This window comes from Branchiostoma belcheri, unplaced genomic scaffold (genome assembly GCF_001625305.1).
Source record: "Branchiostoma belcheri isolate BF01 breed outbred unplaced genomic scaffold, Haploidv18h27 scaffold106, whole genome shotgun sequence".
Lineage (NCBI taxonomy): Eukaryota > Metazoa > Chordata > Leptocardii > Amphioxiformes > Branchiostomatidae > Branchiostoma > Branchiostoma belcheri.
The window spans coordinates 639,365-661,018 of NW_017802447.1; the positions used below are offsets into that span (position 1 = coordinate 639,365).

At 42.4% G+C, this 21,654-nt stretch overlaps 3 protein-coding genes across 5 annotated transcripts in view; 2 read left to right on the forward strand and 1 right to left on the reverse strand.

Moving 5' to 3' along the window:
- The first annotated feature begins 33 nt into the window (after positions 1-33).
- On the forward strand, positions 34-9,668 carry LOC109478703 (nucleolar RNA helicase 2-like). 2 transcript variants are annotated; one of them, XR_002140753.1, is made up of 16 exons: positions 34-258; positions 908-1,132; positions 1,307-1,409; positions 1,628-1,731; positions 2,054-2,167; positions 2,390-2,468; positions 3,356-3,541; positions 4,263-4,411; positions 4,633-4,839; positions 5,131-5,235; positions 5,579-5,772; positions 6,221-6,380; positions 6,716-6,850; positions 6,997-7,041; positions 7,672-7,989; positions 8,049-9,668. XR_002140753.1 is itself a non-coding variant. In XM_019780410.1 (15 exons), exons 1-15 carry the CDS (start codon positions 166-168, stop codon positions 7,912-7,914), a joined length of 2,142 nt encoding a protein of 713 aa, XP_019635969.1. In that variant the 5' UTR covers positions 34-165; the 3' UTR covers positions 7,915-9,668. The 2 variants fall into 2 exon arrangements, 1 of the variants encoding a protein (XP_019635969.1); XM_019780410.1 differs by having other exon boundaries at positions 7,672-9,668.
- Positions 9,669-9,800: 132 nt separating this feature from the next.
- The window catches only part of LOC109478712 (interferon regulatory factor 2-like), a 22,412-nt gene continuing 10,558 nt past the window's right edge, over positions 9,801-21,654 (reverse strand). For both annotated transcript variants that reach the window (XM_019780435.1, XM_019780426.1), the window contains exons 6-10: positions 19,754-19,910; positions 19,192-19,320; positions 18,739-18,803; positions 10,465-11,038; positions 9,801-10,136 (exon numbers count right to left, since the gene is read on the reverse strand). In XM_019780435.1, the coding sequence (XP_019635994.1) occupies positions 10,003-10,136; positions 10,465-11,038; positions 18,739-18,803; positions 19,192-19,320; positions 19,754-19,910 (1,059 nt within the window). In that variant the 3' untranslated portion in view covers positions 9,801-10,002. The remainder of the gene's footprint in view (positions 10,137-10,464; positions 11,039-18,738; positions 18,804-19,191; positions 19,321-19,753; positions 19,911-21,654) is intronic.
- LOC109478697 lies at positions 11,575-15,200 on the forward strand. The gene is given in 2 exon segments (XM_019780397.1): positions 11,575-12,158; positions 12,160-15,200. Coding segments are annotated over 2 exon segments (2,811 nt in total). The 3' UTR covers positions 14,387-15,200.

The following is a 21,654-nucleotide window of genomic DNA, read 5'->3' on the forward strand; positions in this document are numbered from 1 at the left end:
TGCCCAAACATGGAAAAATTAACCGTTGAACTTTCAACTTTAGCTTCTCCCAGCATGCTTAGCGCGTTGGGTCAAAGGTGAGCCGGACATTTCATCACCACGTGGAAACTTCGGAGAAAAATCTTTCGTTTTTCTTTACGTTTTACTGCAATATTGCCGGTCAAAATGCCGGCACAAGTTGTTAAAAAGACGACCAAGAAAACAGTTCACATGGAGGTGTCAGAAGAGTCGGTTTGTGAGGAGAAAATCGACGGAACGGTGAGAATATTTCTTTATAGAAGTTGGGACAAGTTTAGCTTTGCATCTGGAAAATTTATTATATAACCAAGGAGGTTTAAACTTCCTTGATATAACGTTTTAAGTTAGATATTAAGCGAGAGCTGGCGTTTTTGTTGTTCCTCTATGCTCATAGTTGTCAAAAGGCCTAGTTTTACACGTATGTTCAAGTTTTAGTGAATTTTATTTTGTGACACGTGGTCGGTCGGTTCGCCCAGCTCTTTTTGGTACTGAAAGTCTATAAAGTTTAGGTCATTTAACAGTTAGCTCTGAGTCTGTGTACTATTAGTTACAAAAATATATTTTCCAAATGTACTTCTGTTTTTCTGAAGCTGGTTGTTCTGGACAGAGACTGCAGGCTGGTGGAAAAATATAAGCAAAGTCAAAAGCTACTTTAATCATATTCGTAAATTATGAATTAAAATACCTACTATCATGACAATCCTATGATGACATTGAGCTCCCTCTTCTAAAGAAAAGTTGAGGAAATGCTCTTAACCGAACCCTTTATACTTACTGAGGATTGTACGTTGCCCACCTGATGCAAATTACTTGTGTATTTTGTGGATGGGCGGGGCTGAGAAAGACAGCCAACATGATTGACATGTGTCTACATATTACTTGTTCACAGCCAGAGAAGGCGAAGAAAGACAAGAAAAGTAAGAAGAGAAAATTAGAGACAGAGGCACCCAAAGCTGTGAAAAGTGAACCAGAAGAACCAGAGAAGAAGAAGAAAAAGAAGACCAAAGCCGAGGACAACACGCCCAAGAAACAGAAGAAGAACAAAGAAAAGAAGATTAAGATAAAAGAAGAAAATGACGATGCAGAGAATGGTACTTCTGTTTCGGATGGGGAGGTAAAGAATATGTTAATGCTTTGTGCAATAATTGCTATTTATTTTAAATGTAAGGTTTATAAGCACATCAAAAGATTTAGCACCTACTTGCACTACATTTTTTTTTCAATTTTGATCATTTGAGGATCAAGGTTTAGCAGTCTGCTATATTAAGTCGCCTGTTTTTTTCCCAAGTGTGCAGATGAAAATGGTGCCAATGAAAACGGGGCCATCACAAGAGAGGAGGGAGACTTTGAGAACTTCCGTATCACAGCACAGACAGTTGCAAAACTGAAAGGTCTGTACAGTAATACTACTAATAGTCTGTTTATATCAGGTTATATACATTTGAGAAAAAAAGATTGTAATAGGTAGTTTATATATACATCTAGTTGTTATTAATATGACAATGATTTTAGAAACTTACTAAGAACTGGTTAGTGCAGCTAACAGTGTCCTTGGGTACTAGTAGTTCATTTAAATGACCTTTATTAACATGCTAGTGATTTTTTCCAGCCCGTAATGTGGTGAAGCTGTTCCCAGTTCAGTACAAGACCTTTGACTTTGTGTACGACGGCTGGGATGTCATCACTCAGGCAAGAACTGGGACTGGGAAGACGGTAAGCTTGTTTCTTTCATACAATATGTGATATGTTGACACTATATGAAGTTTTCTGAAGGAGTGAAGCACTAGGTTCCAATTGTCTGATGTGTGTGTGTGTTTCATTGCGTGTGTGCGTTGTGTATGTATCTATTTTAGATTTGAAAGGCAGCGCGCTGTGCAAAAAAGGCATTTTACATGCGGTTTTACAGGTAGAAATTGTCACCCCCCCAAAACATAATTTTTTGGGGGGCAGTCCACTGAGTATGCTCTGCCAGAGGGAGCAGTGCAGTTCCTGTATGCCAGTGGGCGTGAAATCTCTGATTGGTTTTCCTATGTAGCTGGCCTTCAGCATCCCACTGGTGGAGCGGCTACAGAAGGAAGGAGTGTCCACCAAGCGGGGCAGGGCACCATCGGTCATCGTGCTCGCTCCCACCAGGGAACTGGCCATTCAGGTATGGACAGAATGTAGCACTTCTTGTTTGTCTTATGTTTGTCAATTTAGGTGCTCTATCAGGTTTTCAAAGAAACTGATAGAGCACTTAGATTTTGTCACATTTTTAGTGGGGGGCATTTAAATTAAACCATGCTTTTAGATCATAATTTCTATGCATTTAATCAACAATGGGTGCTGTTCTTTGATGATGTTTTAAACAACTTGCATCTGTTTGTTCCAGGTTTATGAAGACTTCAAGAGTATCAGCACCAAACTGACCTCATTCTGTGTGTATGGAGGGACACCCTATCCTCCACAGAGTACGGCAATGAAAATTCTGTCCTTTTTACCTGAAACAGAAGTGTGTGTGAGAAATGAATACCAAGAACTGAGTATGAAGATAAAAATTTAAGACGTTTTGTGCTCTCAAACAGTGTAGTTGTTTAGAAAAATTCACTAGTCTGACCAAGGGAAAAATCCACCTCCATTCCATACCCTGCCTTTTAGTCATACCATTTTTATCACCCAATGGTTGAGCTATAGCCATATTTGAACATATGATTTCCCATTTTTCCTCATATTGTGATAATTTCTTTAAGCAATTTTGGTTTTCGTCTTGAATCTTCCAATTATTTTTTGACTCACTTGACTGTCAATTATGCTTATATATTTTTAAGTTACTTATGTAATTTTATTGAGTTCTGTACAAGATAAGTTGCTGTATCTCGTTTATCCCACCCAGACTGCCTTGTGTGGATCCATGACAGTGGGGTTTAACATACAGCCAGAGAAAATGTTGTGCCTTGGATCGGAGCACAGACTGTGTTGTGCCTCGTTCTGCAGCACATCTACATAGTTTTAGTAGTAGCCACATCTTAAATGTGCAAAGTTTCACTCTCAGGACAAAGTGAAGTAGTAGTAGTAGTGACCATTCTAAAAAGTAGCTCATGGATTTGAGCTGGTTTTCATAGTACAGGGACAGTCTGGTCCCCCTTCCTGAATCCTAGTCTCCTGATATATAAAATGTATCTGTCAAGATGATGGGATGGTTTTAACTTTGTCATTAGCAACAGGATTTCTTTAAATGGGCAAAACTCCATTATGTTTAAACATTATGTACACAATCTGGAATTGCAGTACTGAAAGGTTCTCCTAGATGGCGCCAATACCTGCATGCAACAACAATTTTCACCTCTCTCTCATACAGATGATGCCATCAACAGGGGTCTGGACATCCTGGTGGGCACGCCTGGACGTATCCAGGACCATGTCAGGAGCGGGCGGCTGAACCTGTCGGAGCTGCGCCATGTCGTGTTGGACGAGGTTGACCGCATGTTGGAGATGGGCATGGTGGAACAAGTGGACGAAATTTTGGAAGCCGCGTACAAGAAAGGTAGCTTCTCGTTATATTTTTAAGGCGATGTTATGGAAGATTTTTGCGCTAATACTGTAAATGTAAACAATTGAAATTTTCTCATCTAGATTGTCGTTTTCATTAACTTTCAACATATCAGCGCTACTATTTCGCTTTTCCGGCAACTCGGCAAGCGCAGTGCGAGAAAAAGTTTTGCTAGGCCTGCTGTATTTTTAGGAGGGCTCCTAAAGATAATGTAAACAAACAGCGGCTTTCGTTCGGGTATCTTCAGCAGCTTCCGGCGTGTTTTTGCGGTGCAACGATGTTGATCTTTTACTCCCCAAATGTCATTATGAACCCAGGTAGGCTTATAGCGCAAGAAACTGTGTAAAACAATGATGTTTGAAACAGTGAAAATCTTATTTACTATTGCTTTAAGGGAACACCTACCTCAATCCTATGATGACATTGAGCTCCCTCTTCTGAAGAAAAGTTGAGGAAATGCTCTTTACCGAACCCTTTATACTTTCAGAGGATTGTGCTGCCAATCTAAAGCAAGTTAATGTTATTTGTTAGGGGATGATTAGATGTGGCCTTACAATGACAAATCCCTTGTACACTGTAGTAAATATTATGTATGAATTTTGAGGTGAATGTCTTGTGTATTTGCATTCTTGTTTGTAAGACCTGTTCCTCACCATATTGCTGTTTCTGACGTCCTTTGTTTTTTATCACAACCTTTGCTGTTGCTATTTTCCAGAGGACAAGTCACAGAACCCACAGACGCTGTTTTTCTCGGCCACGCTGCCAAACTGGGTGCACGAGGCCGCCACCAAGTACATGAAGGCAGAGCCCAAGCATGTGGATATGATTGGCACTGAGCAGAACAGAAGCGCCACCACAGTCGAGGTATGGTACTGCAATGCCATTGTACTTATGTTGGTACTGGAGTTCTTCTCTTTGATAAGCTTATGTATGGAAAGATTCGGTAAATTTAATAGTAACCTCCGGTGACGTAATATTTCTGGGGCTTATAGACTTGTAGCATATAATCTTAACTAATTATGTATGATAGCCAATTTACAACACTGAACATTTTTCAACGATTCGCCATGTTTTTTTCCGTCCAGCATCTTGCTATCCGGTGCGGCTGGCAGGCTCGTGCCCCTGTGATAGCGGACATTGTCACGATGTACAGCGGTCAGCACGGCAGGGCCATGGTGTTCTGTGAGACCAAGAAGGAAGCCAACCAATTGGTCCTAGAGGGGGCCCTGAAACAGGAGGCCCAGGTCCTACATGGGGACATCCCTCAGGCACAGAGGGAGCTCACACTCAAGGTCAGAGGTCATGGCAACCATGTTTTTTTTAGTGTTACTTTGTTGCATGTTGTTATGATGCTACGATTTTAGACTTACATATCCTCATAGCCATGTTAGTCCTATATTTTGCTACGATGCCATGATTTTAGCTTTACATATATCCTCATATAATGCCTGTCCACCAATCCGATTGCTAGCTTTATGTCACATTGTAAGTTTACGTAGAAAATGTATTCTCAGATATGATGTTTTGGGCTTTCAGCTCTTTTTGTCTAGTCCCATAATGACCAGTGGCATATCTTATTGCAGAGTTTCCGAGATGGAAACATCCAGGTTCTGGTAGCTACAGATGTGGCAGCGCGGGGACTGGACATTCCTGAAGTGGACCTGGTGGTACAGTGTGAACCGCCCTCGGTGAGTGACTAGTATACAAGGATGGTTGGCTGTGGTGTGTTTTTAGTCAGAATGGTGCATAAAGACTTCTTCAGTGATAAAGAGCAAATTGGCGGAGCGTACTGCGCCTTTGATAAACCCTGTGATGTTTTGTGTATATTGTCTCTGTTTAAGGTCATACAATGTATAAGGATGACATACCATCTATAGTTTTCAAATATTGTGTCGGAAAAGAGATCGTCTGCAAAGGGCAAAATTCTGATGCAACATTGCCTAAACATCCAACGAAAAATTATAATAAAGAACCTTCGTATACAGTCTCTTGATGAAATTATTTACGCATGTTTCCTGGTGTTTTCCCCAGGACGTGGACTCGTACATCCACAGGTCTGGTCGTACCGGCCGCGCTGGACGGACCGGCGTCTGTGTCTGTTTCTACAAACCCAACAGGGAACAGGACCTGCGCTACGTGGAGAGACGGGCCGGGATCAAGTTCCGACAGATCAACGCTCCGCAGCCGGACGACATCGTCAAGGCAGCAGCCAATGACTCTGCAAGGTGAGAATAGACTTATTATAGTAAAAATATAGTCAAACTTGTCCACGAAGGCCACCCAGGGGACTGAGGTCAAGTGGTCATCATAAAGTGGTCTTCTTGGGCAGGTCACTTAATGCTTGCACGTATGGGAAACAATTTGGGACCGGAAAAGGGTGAACATTATGGCCAGCTTAAAGAGGTGGCCCCTTGGGCATGTTTGACTGTACACAATGGAGAAGCATATGTTTTTAAATTTGGATATAGAAACCCACTCATGAAGTCATGATCAGCCCTAGTGTTTATCAGCAAAAAGTATGGATATAACAAATACATTGTGGTGACTTAATGAATGGTTTACAGTGACAACTAAAACAGTGAAATTGATGAAGTATCAATGAAGATCTTATGATTGACTAAAGTATGTTTATGTCATTTGTTGAGAAGTGAATAAACCATGTCTCCCTCCCAGGGCCATTGAGGAGGTCCCAGACAAGATGCTGACTCATTTCCAGGAGGCTGCGGAGAAGCTGATAGCGGAGAAGGGAGCAGTAAACGCGGTGGCCGCAGCGCTGGCCGTCATGTCAGGCTCCACTGAGATCAAGAAACGGTCGCTGCTGAATGCAGATGAGGTAACGTCTGTCAGCGATATTACTTCTTCAGGAACTTTGTTCTCGCATTCTTTTTTGAAGGATGTTTGTTGCTCAAATCATATCCTAAATGCTCGTGTGTGTTGCTATTGAAAAAGAGCCCTCAATTTCATTTGGTTTTCCAGCTGTTTCCAAACATTTTCCTGGTTTAACTTCTGTTGATTGTCTTATTAGGTTACTTATTTCTTAGGTTCTTTCGTTCACACATGTCTATGTAATAGTACTTCTCAGACTTTGTGTGAAAATAAGAGTTTAGCACCAGCCCAAGGAAAGCTTTTGATCGAGAATAAACACTTTGTTGTTGTTTTGTTGTACAGGGGTACACAACGCTGCTGTTCCACACAGACCGTCCCGTCCGCGGGAAGGGCTACTTCTGGACAGCAATAAAACGGAGGTTCGGCGAAGATATCGACCAGAATGTCAAGGGAATGACCATGTTTACTAATAACAAGGTAAGAGGTGAAAAACTGAACATACTGCACCTGCACAAAACTATGTATTCTGTTGGATGTTTGGTCAATGTTGCATTAGAACTTTGTCCATACCTCACATTGTGGTAATATTCGATGACCACAGCTGTTTTCCTTTTTTCTCACAGGGTGTTGCTTTTGATGTGCCTTCCTCCATGGAAGACCAGTTTTTGGTGAGTCCTGTTCGATTGATGTTGGACTACATGTGATACTGGTAGCCACTAGTGATCCCTGGCTGTTTAAAAAAGAATTCAATAGTTTAAGGGAGAAATCCACCTCCATTCCTTACCCTACCCTGTTTTACATACCTTTTCCTCCCCTTTATTATTGGGTTTTATCTAACTTTGGACACCTTGATCTCCCATTCTCTCTTTATTCTACATATTTATTCTCCATTGTACAGTACTTTTTATGCTGACTGCTGTCATCAATTTTAATGTTCTGATTTTCAATTTATTTGTTCCACTTACATGACAACTATGTTTGCTACATGTTTATCTAATTTTACTGAGTTCTGTATAAGATTTGGTTGCTGTATCTCGTTTATCCCACCCAGACCTCCTTGTGTGGATCCATGACAGTGGGGTTTAACATACAGCCAGAGAAAAGGTTGTGCCTTGGATCGGAGCACAGACGTGTTGTGCCTCGTTCTGCAGCACATCTACATAATTATCCACAATAACTTGGAAAAAAAATCCTATACCCCTTCTGTTGTATTTTGAAAAAGTTTTGAAATCCCCCATGAATAGTCCATTTACCACTCATGGGAAATCTTTCCTAACCCAGAATTTGTTGTTCCACAGGACACGTTCCAAGGTTCTTACGATTCCAGGTTAGAAGTGGCCACAGAGCTGCCTGACTTGGAGCAGAGGACAGACAGAGGAGGCAGAGGGGGAAGGGGCTTTGGCAGGGGGGGCTTTGGCAGGGGGGGAGACAGAAGAGGGGGCAGGGGGAGAGGGGGTGGGGGAAGGTTTAACGGAGGGGGTAGGGGCAGAGGTGGAGGATTTGGAGCAAACAGGGGTAGCAGTAGCCACACAAAGTGGTGATGTCATCATTAACTGTGCACACAGTTGGATGACCAAAAGAGTTGGGAACTTTTCACATGTGAGTGTGAATGTAAGGCCACAAAAATATCTTGTTTGACAGACCTTAAAACAAGATACATGTACATGGAAATAAGAGACCTCTGGAGCAAACCTGCACACATGTTGTCCATGAATCACATACGACTTATGTAGCAGTGAGAGAGAAGTATCTGTATAGCCAGTATAACGGCCCTTTGGCGTAACACACCAGTTTCGCAGCAGCAACTGGCTACCTGTGTAATAATATACCTGACAAACATCCAAGTAAATAATGAACATAAACAGTTTTGTCACAAATGTTTTTTAAGGCCACACCTTGCAGTTCTTGGACTACAAGTTGAGGCCTTGGTGCACACAGTTTCAGGGAGTGAGTATGGTCAGACTCAGCTTTTCCTAACAGACCTGTCTTCATGGTCTTGTGCAGAATTTTTGAATGTCCAAGAGCAAAGGGAAAAAATTGGCATTCCCTTATTTAAGATAGAGTCAGAGTAATCTAGGCATTGAGGATGTTACTTCACATGAGATATGGAAGAAGTGTGTCTTTTAGTGTACCAGATTCTCAGGTATTACAGCTATATGTTTAGATAGGGTCACATGTATCTATTTGAGAAACTAAGTGTTAGTTAAATAAATTTAAAACTGTAGAAAGTTCACATGTCATTTGTAGAAGGATTTTTGTCCAGTTGGACTTTGCTTGAACACTAGGTACTCCGAGAAGGTCTACCTGGCTGAAGAGAAAATATTTGACTAACGTTCACATATTGAGTGTTCTTGCTTGTCTAAAAGATATACACTTTGTCCATGAATTGAGCCACAGGGAAAATGTAATGTTATAACTTTATTTTGTGCTTTCAAAAATAACAGTGACATGAACAAGTCCTGAGTATATGACAAACATAAAGCTCCACCAAATAGAACAGATACAGGATTCAAGTTGATATTTCATTGTCTTGGTACTGTGCGTACTCAAAATGTTTTGTTTTAATGTAATATTACATGAAATATAGTGAGCACATATTGTGGAAATCTTTAAGATATTGAAAATGTACAATAGCCAACCTCCTTCCATGTTATAAATGGACTTTGTCCAATTCTCTCACAAATCAATCTATTTACAAAGAACATGCAATAGTGTTTGTTGTAAAGGGTGTCAGTTGTATATACATGTAGTTTAAATCTGAAATCTTATATGCATACAGAAAAGTGTGAATTCCAAATTTAGCAAAGTATCCTTTTTTCTGGGAGTGCATGTTGCTGTTTGTACTCAATCGAAAATTCATCACCAACAATCAACATTCTAAATCTTGCAACAATCAGAAATTTTACATTCAAGCTTGGTCAACATTTTAATAATGCTTTAGCTTAAAATTTGAGAGCTACTAGAAAAACTTCTGGCAGTGGTGTATACAAATGTATCATGTGGACCAATTCCAGTTACTAGTACTTAAAAAGCTCACAATCCTGTCTATGTACATGCTACACCGTAGTTTAGAACATTTTCTACACAGTGATATAAGGCACTGTTTAGCTGAATATGGTACAGTCAGTTCTGCTGATCAACAAAAGCAATGTATGTACAAAAGCCATTAAAAATCCAACAACATGATACAATTTGAGATAAATTGTACTTGCATATATTGTCAACACCACTCAAAGCTTCACCATGTGATTGAACCAAGCAGGACTTTTTAAACTACAGTATATGTAGTTAAAAACATACAACCAACATGTATGTTTGTATGTTACCTTCTTTGACTGGTTTATCATGTATCAAATACAGTCTACAGATGCTTTTCAGCAGAAACAATTTCTTGCAGAAAATGCACACAAATATCCCATACACCTCCATTATGAATAGCATGTATATATAACTTATATTTTATGACTGGCCATATTTAATATGATTATTTACCGACTTTAAGTCTCTTCACAAACATTGTGTACAGAAAACATCTATAGGTGACACCACCTTTGAGGCTTGTCAAAGCTTTGTTATTCTTCAAAGGGTAGAAGACAAGTGGCTCGTTCCATTTTGGTTTTGAGGGGTGCTCACCCGCTAACAGTAGTAGTTGTGATGAGTTTGGGACTGCCCTGGACCAGACTGTGTAGCAGTGACTGGGGCTGGGCAGGGGCTGAAGTTACCGGCACGGCACCATTGAAGTGGTCCATGGGGTTTGAACCACCTGGAAAAAAGTCTTTGGATTATTTCTTTTGAAATATGAAATATATAAATGCTGAATGATGAAGACGAAATAATGTAGATGGAAAACAAACTGATTTTAGTACGCAGTACAAAGTACATGTGCATGTATGTCTCTTGAAGTCCTTAACAAAGGTACATCAATGAAAAGACAATTGTAGCAAATGGTGCATAATTCAATTGCACATGCAAGGCTATGCAAATTTGATACTAATGATTTAGCTAGATAAGTACATACTTGTAATGCCACAAGCAAGAGGAAAATTTGAAGACATCTAAACTACAGTATTGACTTAGATGTAGCAAGTTACCTGTGGTGTAAAGATAGTTGGTCCGTGGGACTGGGATGGGAGAAGCGGTCGAAGTCTGCATCAGTTCTGTCTGTGCTGGCGCGTTGTTCCCCTGGTCCATGTTTGTCAGTCCTCCATAGTTCCCAGCATGTTGTGGGCTCTGCCATGTCATCCTGGCGGTTGTCGTCAGCGTGGTGGAGTACGCTGTCTGTCCGGGAGGGGTCGTTTTTGCTTTGAGGAGGATACTCATTATTTCTTTCATGGTTGACTCGTCGATGCCTAACGTTGGCAGCAAGCTGTCGGTGTTAGTCAGTGGGTCGAGCGAGCGGGCCGGCTGGACGACAACGGCGGGGCTGGGGGTGCCGCTGGCCGAGGAGGACGCACAGGACGCCGCGGTGTTCTGGAAGTTGGACGCGAGCCAACCAGGGGTGCTGCAGTTTGGAATGGTTCCGCTAGAGGGCCACTGTCCCGGCGATTGCATGAAAGCGGTTGGGAAGGACTCGGAGTTGGGAAAGACAGTCTCTTCCAGATCGTTTGCATCGCGGGCGGGACTGTTGCCTCTGTTGCTGTGGGTTTCTTCCAGTCCTAGTACGTCCTGTAGTGAAAAATAGATAAAAGATTAAATACTGAGCATCAAAATGACAGATTTCTTGTTGCCAAAAACTGTATATCAGAACATACATAATATTGATCCATAATGTCAAAGGTAAAACACACCTGAATATACAACAATAGAAATTAAAAGTGAAAACTGTCAATCAGTACAATAAAAAAAAGAAAAGAATTTAGGGTATCAAAAATCCGTGTGGAATGGAGGGCTTGAGGGGATAGGGTGGGTCGTTACTTGAGCTCTAGATTGTCATTATAATCCAAGATGGCGGCGAGACGGACGTCTCTGTATAGTCGCTCCACCTGATATTGAGGATTTTCCTACTTTTACGACAAAAGTGCTATCTAAAACGTACCCAAACCATTAGTAACGTCATTGTTACCTTATTGTATGTGCTTTGGGGCATAATATTTCTATCTACGATCCAAAAAGCCTAAATTTGGACTGAGCAACAGAATCGCGTCTCGAGAACAAAGGACCCAGACCAAGCCGACCCAAGCCGTCGGAACCAAGCGGACAAAATGGCGAAAGAAGATCGCGGCTCCTGCTCTCCTGGCAAGTTATACGGACTGCTAGGCATCACGACTGACGCTACTGAAGCTGAGATTACGGCGGCCTACAAGGAAGCAGTGAAGAAGTATGACAAAGCCCTGAATACGACGAAGGACAAGGACAAGCGGCTGCTAACACAGGCCCGCCAGCACTTTTCGGAGGTGAGCAAAGCATTCTACGTCCTCTCAAACGCAGATCGTCGACAGCATTACGACAACTCAAATGTAATCGTTGAACCGACTAAGCGAGACAAGAAGGCAAAGCCAACCGATGACTACTTTGTGCAGTACAATGAGAATAGCGTCACTATACATATCCCGGCTGGATCGCACGAACACTGGGTAGACAACATCGAATCTCACTACAACACTTCTACCGACAACAAGGGTAGGAATGGCAATCAGCTGACTGTCCCTTTCTTTGATCATGATACCACCAAAGCAGACCCGATCGGCTCAGTAACCTTACATGTATACCAGACAAGCAAGATACTTGTACAAGGCTCAGCATGCTTCCTATGGGTGTTGTATACCTTTGAAGAAACTAAAAAGTCAGCTATCAAAATGCCTTGACGACGAAGTTGGATGCGAAGACACCATGTGTCACAAATGCGACCGTCCAGGGCCAGAAGACAGTGGCGTTATCCAGTGTAACAACTGCCAGGAATGGTTCCACTACTCCTGTACCGGCCTACACGAATTCTTCCTCCGGCAACTGATCAAAGACGAAGAAAGTGAATTCACTTGTGCTGAATGCATCATCAAGTATCCATGTGAAAATGCAGGGGTACACCAGGGGCCTGAGGTACACCAGGTACAGATTTCTACACGTGAAGAAGAAACTACCCCAAAGTCTGTAGTTGCCGATTCTGTCACAGCAGAAACAGAAAAGCCGAAAGACACTAACAACAACAACAACAATGAGCTCCAGTCACTTCAGGTAAACATCGACAAGCTTGAGGCAATTCTGGTCAGTAGAATCACAAACGATGACAACAAAATGGACATGTTGTCGGAACGCCTTTCGCGCATTGAATGCAAATTGGCCGAAACAAAAGAAGCGCCTACCGAGAAAGTGGCAAAGGAATGTGACATGGAAGCGCTAAAGAAACGTGTCAAAACTCTCGAGGCTGAAAACAAAAACTTGCGCAACAGAATCACAGCACTGGAAACAAAGAGTGTGAAAAGTGCTTCCATTCAAACCGATGTTCCACAACCGGTACAAGGGACTTCTCGAACCCCGACCAGAGACGAACCCACCGTCACCGTGCCGAACATTCCCACCGACAATAGGTTCCAGGCTCTGTCGGAGAATGAGTCTGAAGAACGCGTTCCTAACAACCGTGAAGCGATCAACCTTCGCAATACCAGCCGAAACCCGTCACAGGAAGTTCGTACACATGAGCACCAACGCAGCGTCAACTCAGCACACCCAGAAATCATCATAGCGGGTGACTCAAACACGAGAGGTATAATGCCCAACATTCTATACCCTAGCAAGCAAGTCCATAAATATGCAGCAATGACTGTCCCACAAGCAACAGACCTCATCAAGTCGACATCCCACCAAGACCCAAAATGTATCGTGCTCCACGTGGGAACAAACGATGTCAGACAGGAGAGAGCTGCACAAGGCGTGACAGAGAACATCAGGCAACTGATCATGACGACACACGACAAATACCCCAACACAGCTGTCGTCATCTCCTCCATTCCCCCGAGGAACGACGAACATCTAATGGCAGTGTCTCAAGACGTGAACAGTTTCCTACACGTCCTCGGCCAAGAGTTACCTTTCGTTCATGTTGTCAATAATGACAACCTCGGAGACGGGAAGACAATCAAACCGTCTCTGTACCACCGTGACGGCTATCACCTGAACAAGTCAGGACTGAAAGTGATGGCGGCCAACTGGAAAAGTGCTATCCACCCCACTGTTGGTATGGGGGCCTACAACAGAGGAGGAAGGAGAGCTGCCGCTGAAGTCCAGCACGGAAACGGCCAAGACAGACGTGGCGCCCATCCTCGTGAGGTAGACCAACCCTCGTTCCCTCTGCGAACCAGCAAGAGTAGAAACGACACGAGAAGCAGCGCAAGACCCTCAGAGGGAGGCCGCCACTACCCTTGTCAAACAGCACCAAGCGAGTGCCCAAATAGAGGCCCCACGGATGACCAAGGTCATGTCTTCATGACAGAAGTGCAGAGGAACCCTCGAACAAAGATCCAAACACCCCATCGACCCCAGAGAGAAACCAATGACGGGCGACCAGCGACTCCACCACACACAGGAGGCTCGGCGAGTCCCCCGTACACAGGAAGGCGACAGCCGCCCATGGACCTCCAGCCCCCGCCAGCCCGCGGACATGAAGACCACTACATTGGACAGTTCCCAGTGTGTCCGCCCAGGTACATTGAAAACTACTATCAGCACCATGGAGCTGACCGGCGGGAGAGAGACAACTACTGCCAACACCGTGAAGCTGACCGGCGGGAAAGAGACAACTACCACCAGCACCGTGAAGCTCACCGGGGCGAGAGAGACAACTACTACCAACACCGTGAAGCTGACCGGCGGGAGAGAGACTTCTACCAGCACCGTGAAGCTCACCGAGGCGAGAGAGACAACTACTACCAGCACCGTGAAGCTCACCGAGACGAGAGAGACAACTACTACCAGCACCGTGAAGCTCACCGAGACGAGAGAGACAACTACTACCAGCACCGTGAAGCTGACCGGCGGGAGAGAGACTTCTACCAGCACCGCGAAGCTCACCGGCGCTAGAGAGACGACTACGCAGCATATCAACCCATGACGGTATATCCTTACGAGGTTGTTAGAACATACTTGTATGCAACGACTTAATGTCCTCAATGACTATTAGTCTAGCACTATGTATTATGTTAAAAAAAACAAAGCTTAGCTTACTGCTAATATACTAGCTTAAATGCAACAATACTCTTGTCGTAAAAGTAGGAACACATGTCCTCTTGTTCCAATTGTGAGATATTGCTAAGAATATGAGGTGTTCGCTGAACATAGGTTTTTGGAACATCCATGGCTTAGGGAAAAAACTTAAGGAAGATAGTTTTAGAAGTAGCGTAGACAATCTAGATTTCTTCTCTCTTCTCAAAACCTGGAGCAACGAATCCTCAGAAATAGACATTCCAAATTTCCATCACTTTTCATCCTTAAGAAAAAAACATAGAAGGGCAAGAAGAAACTCTGGTGGGATAATCTTTTACTTCAGAAAAGAATTGACAAAGTTTATAAGAAGAGAACACTCTACATCGGATGACTTACTCTGGGTTCGAGTATCAAAAGACTTGTTTGGACTATCAAAAGATGTTTTTATATGTACGGTATATATAAGTCCCTTATACTCAAATGTCCACAAAAGGGCGGATGATTGTATTTTTGATACCCTGGAGAGGGATATAGCGACTTTTAGCTCCAAAGGCTATATTATTTTAGGGGGAGATTTCAATAGTAGGATAGGCTCTCTACAAGACCTCACCGAGGACCCCTTTGACCCGGATTTTGAAGAAGAAATTCCCCTTTCTAACCCAAATATCCCCAGAATTAATTCTGACAGAACCCCCCCAAAATCCCCTTTGGTAAGAACCTAATTCAACTATGTTCCCATTCAAACCTGCGCATTCTAAACGGTCGCATCCTGGGCGATCTAAATGGAAAGTACACCTGCTACCAGCCTAACGGCTGTAGCACGGTGGATTACGCCATTACAAGTAGCGCACTTCTTCATAACATTAATGTATTCAAAGTTCACGAATTATCAGAGTTTTCGGATCACTGCTTGATAACTTTAAATATAAACACGCCACACTGGCACATTCAGGATACGAAAACGCGCAAAAGTAAATTAAACCCTCTTCCCAACAGGTTCATCTGGGACTCAAATTCAAGTGAAAAATTCATTCAGGCTTTATGTAGTCCGATGATATCAGAAAAATTAAATAACTTCCTATCACCTGGACAAGATGTCACATCAACAGGTAACTACATTGATGAGGAAGTCAGTAAATTCCAGAAAATTCTAGAAATGGCCGGAAGGATATCATTAAAAGTAAAAGATAACAAAAGACACAAAGGACCAAAACAGAACAAAAAATGGTTCGACAAATCATGTTATGAGGCCAGGAAAGAACTGCGAAATCTTAGATACCTTCTTATGCACAACCCAAAAAATCCGTCCCTAAGAGGAAGTTACTTTAGAAAAAAGAAGGAGTTCAATAAACTCATCCGAAAACGCAAACGAGAATACGAAAATAACTGTCTGATGCGCCTACAAAACCTCCAAGAAAACAACCCCACCGCCTTCTGGAATTTACTCAAAGAACTAAAAAAGACCGAACCAGTATCACAGGAAGATCTACCAGCCGACACCTGGGTCGAGCACTTCAAAAACATTCACAGCAAATCCAGATTAAAACAAGAAAACTTTGATCATAACTTTGAAATTGAAATTTTGCGCAAACTTCAGGCACTCCAAAAATATAAGCCAAGTCCAGGACCCTTGGACCAACCAATCACTGCCTCTGAAATTAAAGATGCAATTCACGCCCTCAAAAACAAAAAAGCCAGCGGGGATGACATGGTCACCAATGAAATGCTGAAAGCAGGAAAACATATCCTATTAACCCCTCTCTTAAGACTTTTTAATAGTACCTTCTCATCAGGAATTTTCCCCAAAATGTGGTCGAGAAGTTACATCGTCCCCATCTTCAAAACAGGGCGAAAAGACGACCCAAACAATTATCGTGGAATAGCCATTTCCAGCTGCTTAGGAAAACTTTTCTCCTCGATTTTAAACAAAAGACTTTCAACCTTCCTCGAAGAAAAAGAAATCACAAAACCAAACCAAACCGGATTCCGAAAAAATTATAGGACAGCAGATAACATCTTCATATTAAAAACCCTTATCTCCAAATACACACAGTCGGGAAAACGATTATTCGCATGTTTTGTCGACCTGTCTAAAGCTTTTGACTCCATTTGGCACGAGGGACTTTTATTCAAGCTTCTTTCCAATGACATGTCAGGCAAATTTTTCAATGTAATTAAAAACCTATACAACCAATCTGAGGCCAGTGTTAAAACTAAAGAAGGCCTAACTAAAGTTTTCCCATTGAAATTGGTGTTCGCCAAGGATGTGTTTTAAGCCCAACCCTATTCAACCTATACATCAGTAATCTCATAGATAAACTCAACGCAGAAAACCTAGACGCACCCCTACTAGAACATTCCAAAGTTACTAGCCTCTTTTATGCCGATGATATCGTCTTATTATCGGAAAGTGAGCAGGGATTACAGAAAGCAATAAACACCCTTGGACGGTACTGCAAACAATGGAAGTTAACTATCAACCTGGCAAAAACTAAAGTAATGATATTCAACAAAAGAGGCCTCTTATTTTCTAACCTTCGTTTCTCACTAGATGATAAAGAGATAGAGATAGTTCAATCATACTGCTACCTAGGAGTTGTGTTTACAGCAGGATGTACATTTAGCACTGCCATGAAAAATTTACAAAAGAGGGCCCTAAGAGCAATGTTTAACATCAGAAGTACTCTCGGAGAAACCAGATCCTCTGTATCATTACACTGTAAACTGTTTGACACATGTGTTGTACCGATATTACTGTATGGCTCCGAAGTTTGGGGCAGTAACAGTTTGAACGACAAATCGCCATTAGAAACTGTACATCTGAAATTTTGTAAATACATTCTTGGTGTCCGTAGGAACGCCAGTAACTTCGCATGTAGAGCGGAACTAGGACGTTTCCCCTTACAGATAGAGGCCCATTGCCGAATGTACAATTACTATTTTAGACTAGTTAACGAAGTGCTCCCAAGTAGTCTACAATATGAAGCCTATACAGTACAACAAGAGCTAGTTCGCCGAAATATACCCTGCTGGTTATCTGATGTAAAGAAACTGTTAGAGGAGTCCGGTTTTGCCTACCTGTATTTAAACGGTCACTTAAACACACCCTCCCATCTAAAAGAACTAAAACAGAGATTGAAAGATATCCACATCCAAAAGTTCTACTCAGAACTACAAGCAGAAGGACGAAGAGAAAACCAAGGCAACAAATTAAGAACATACAAAACATTTAAACTGAACTATGAAAGAGAAACATATTTAAACATTACAAACTTCGAACATCGAAAAACCATGTGCAAACTTCGTATAAGTGACCATCCCTTACATATAGAATCCGGTAGGCACAACCGTACCCCTCTGAACGATAGGACGTGCGAATTCTGTGATCATCTATATGTAGAAAACGAGTCGCACTTTTTACTTGATTGTAGTTTATATGAAAATGAACGTAAGGTGTTATTTAATGTACTAGATTTAGACAAGAAATATAAGAAACTGTCCAAGCAAAATAGATTTATACATCTTATGTCAAGCAGAAATGAACACATTGTAGAAAAAGTGTGTGATTATATCAATAAGTGTTTCAAGAAGAGAGAAGAAACCAGAACCAAAAAATAGACAAACAGTAACTTTAAGAATTATGTAGTACTTAGAATCCTAGTATAGAACTCAAACATACATTATGTATGTATGCACCACATGTATTTTATACTGTGACAAAGCATGTATGCATTTAGCCCGTCTGGGCAAGGATATGCAATAAAGATCATTTCATTTCATTAATGTCATTCAAACAAGCTATTAAGACCGGTCTGTATTGTACCCCCTTCCTTTGGCCTTCTTGGAAGCCCTGGCCTGAAGTGTTTACCACATGATCACGGTTAGAAACCTTTTTCCACGAAGGCGAACAATCACAGAGTTTCGTTCCAGTGAAACGACTCTAGGATGGAGGTTACCATGGAAACAGTCTCGTTCCCAGAACTAGACCCCGTCTGGTTGTTTCATACCGGCTAGCAAGTTTCTGACCACCTATTACTAGTCTTAGTCCACTTTAGTTTTACTTTTGTTTTCCAACGTATGTCATTCATTAAGTGCAAATTCGGGTCTAATGATAATTCTTCAACACATTCTGACAGTTTTAGGGCCAGATTTTGTCACGCTGCAAGACATACGAAAAATAGACCGTCTGCATTGAGATTTAGCAAAGGAAAGAAAGTTTTTGTCTTTACCTCGACTACCTCCTCGTCTGTAGGCACGTTATCACTGATGTCACTGTTGTTATCACTGTCGCTTCCTGTGGAGAACACAACGTAAGGTTATCAACACTGCAAATGGAGCGCCTCCGTTAGTTAACAACAATCAGGTGGTGCCAATTTTGGTTAACAGTATTCAGACATGCATCAGTTGCTTCTGTTGTGTTCTTAGCGTTATATGTTGATGCAGGGAGACAAAAAAGAAGCACGTACACGTCAAAACATCAGCCTCCTGCGCAGATTTTTCTAGTGGCCTGCATTCGTTTCAATCAGACAAGTGGCAAATACATACAGCTATCCCCCGATACAGTTGTCCCAGGGAAAAGAAACCACCGCGCTCATGGCAACAAACATCATGAGGCCACTAGAAACATCTGCATAGGAGGCCAGTCAATCTCCTTGTTCTGAAATTTGAACAGGTAAGCATACCGTCGTCGCTGGAAGACTCGGTCTTGACGAAGCTGAGCGGGAACACGGTGGAGCCGGGGTCTGTGGGCTGGGCGGGGGAACCGTGCGACGCCTCGGGCACGCTGGGCGGGAAGGTCAGCAAACTGTCGGCTGCACAAACCGGACAATAACGGAACGGTTAACGGACAATTCTGGTCAAACAGCCACACCTAGGATTTCATGAACATCCTCTTTATTTTGAGATACAACATGACAGGCGTGGTCTGAGTTCGGATTGTGTAAAGTTGACTAAATCTATGATCGGCGGATGTTAGATAACCTACAACGTAGTTTTTGTTGTAAGTATCGATCTACTGAAATTGTACTTCCTTGTATCTGAAGATGACGAATCCATAGCACTTATTAACAAATATTTTTTGTTCCCAAAGTTTCGACGAGTCATTAGAAAAGTTGAACGGTTTTAGTTTGAGCCTACTTTATACCCCCTGTTTAAGTACAATGCTTCATCCTCGTGGCTTTATAAAGGATAGGTGTTTACTGTGTCTAGGGGCAGCGTTTCCCCCTGAGTCAAAACGTAACTCACCGGTATCTGACGGTGCGCCTGACTTGGTGTAGTACGCGTGGTCAGGTGGCAACTTTTCCGAAGTGTTCTGGTCGATGTTTCCGAAAGGGGGCGCTTCTTCACGTGTTTGCCTGACGAGAGCCGCCAGCTGCTTCCCTCTGTGGTGTCGGCAGTTCGACTGTAACCAAACACGGCGACAGAGTTAAGGATAAGAAAAACTGTCGGAGTTTCCGTGATTTAGGACAGCCACACCTCGTGCACGACACTTATCATTACCACACATTATATACAGATATGCAAGTAGTATTGGGTACATGTTGGGTGACCGACTCAGTGACCCCATGACCTCAGCAGACTAACTCAAAATCTGAGATTTTTTTCCCACCCAAACTGATAATAATGCAGTTATGCGAAAAAATGTAATATTTCCGTACGTTCGTATTTATCGATTGATTTCAAAGAAAGGAACAAAGGGACCGATTTAACAAGCTAGCGGCAATCTCTTTCTTTATATCTATAGTGGGTGATTATAGCTATTGTTTAGTAAAACTCGAGAGATTTGGACTTAAGGTAAAGCTCTGGGATTACATGGGATTACAGTGCTTGGTATTGCGCAAGTCTTTCCCAGTCTTGCATCAACTTAGCATTGCCTGTCATTGCGCAAACTTGACAGTCTGGCTTGCAACATACAACTTAAATTACCTGTCGTTGCGCAAATCTTAACGGGGCTTGCATCAAGTTGACATTACCTTGCATTGCGTAAAACTTAACGGGGCTTGCAACAGCACCAAAGCAAGACTTACTAATGAATATCTTCAATCCCTTGATATCTTCAAGGAGGTTTACCTCCTCTTTGATATCTTCAATCCTTTAATCCCTTGTAGAAAAGATACCTTTCCCCTCCTCCCCGAAACCACAGCTCTAGCGGCTAAAATTCGCTCGTAGACTGACAAACGCTACCCGGCTAGAAGTCTGGACAGGAGGCTATGAAATGTCTGTTTTTGGTTCTGTGTGTGTGTATCATGTAGGTAGGTTTGAGAGCGAAGCCATTGATGATTTTTGGTATGCGAAAAACAGCTGTTTTTCATGGTTTTCAGACAATGTTAAAGCCGGAAACAGATATCTGTAAATGACTGAAGGTGTTGCTTGAAGCGATGTCATTTTCTACGAATGGGCTGTCACTAAGCAGGATAGCGGCCTTTAGCTGTGGGGTATTCTACATGGTTGGGTGCAGTTCGTGTGGCGTCACGTTACTGAAGAAAGGAGCGGCACAAGGAAGGAAATACCTGAGCCTTAAGAAAGTCAACAGGAATTTCCGTCAATTAAGGAAATGGTCCGTATGTTGCTGATATATATATAAAAATAGCCAGTCAACCATCCGTTCTTTCTCTCAGTACACGTGGGTTCCCTACCCTGTACTCGTTGAATTGTGATTTATTAAAATCTACCACATTGTGGAAGGGTTGACATAACAGGTGGCTATCACCTCTTCAAGATGTCAAACCTGAGACCAGACTGTGAGGTTTGAAGTACTTCCACCGGGAAGGACCCCTGCTCAAGGTGTGCCTCTACATGGGGTTTCCGGCTTAACATCTTATCCAAGAGGACGAGCTAGGTACTCATTTTCACCTGAGTCAAGTGAGGAAGTAGGTGTAAAGTGCCTTTCCCAAGGGCACAACAATAGGAACTGCCAGGGATTCAAACCCAGAACCTTCGGATTTTGAGTCAACAATCCTAACGGTAAACCACAAGACCGCCTTGCCACCTATTAAAATAAAAATAAATCGACGTATTTGCCTTTTGAATGAAAGCGATAAAAGGGATCCGGTACCTAACTACCGATGTTGATCAGGCTAATACAAACTTTCCTGACCGTTAAAACACCAGGGGATACTGAGAAGGCAGGTGCTCACCTACTACCT

Coding starts and splice junctions, on each gene's coding strand:
- LOC109478703 (XM_019780410.1), top strand. CDS start 166: ATGCCGGCACAAGTTGTTAAAAAGACGACCAAGAAAACAGTTCACATG. Junction 2,469..3,355: donor GACACCCTATCCTCCACAGA/GTACGGCAATGA, acceptor TCTCTCATACAG/ATGATGCCATCAACAGGGGT. Junction 5,773..6,220: donor GCAGCCAATGACTCTGCAAG/GTGAGAATAGAC, acceptor TCTCCCTCCCAG/GGCCATTGAGGAGGTCCCAG.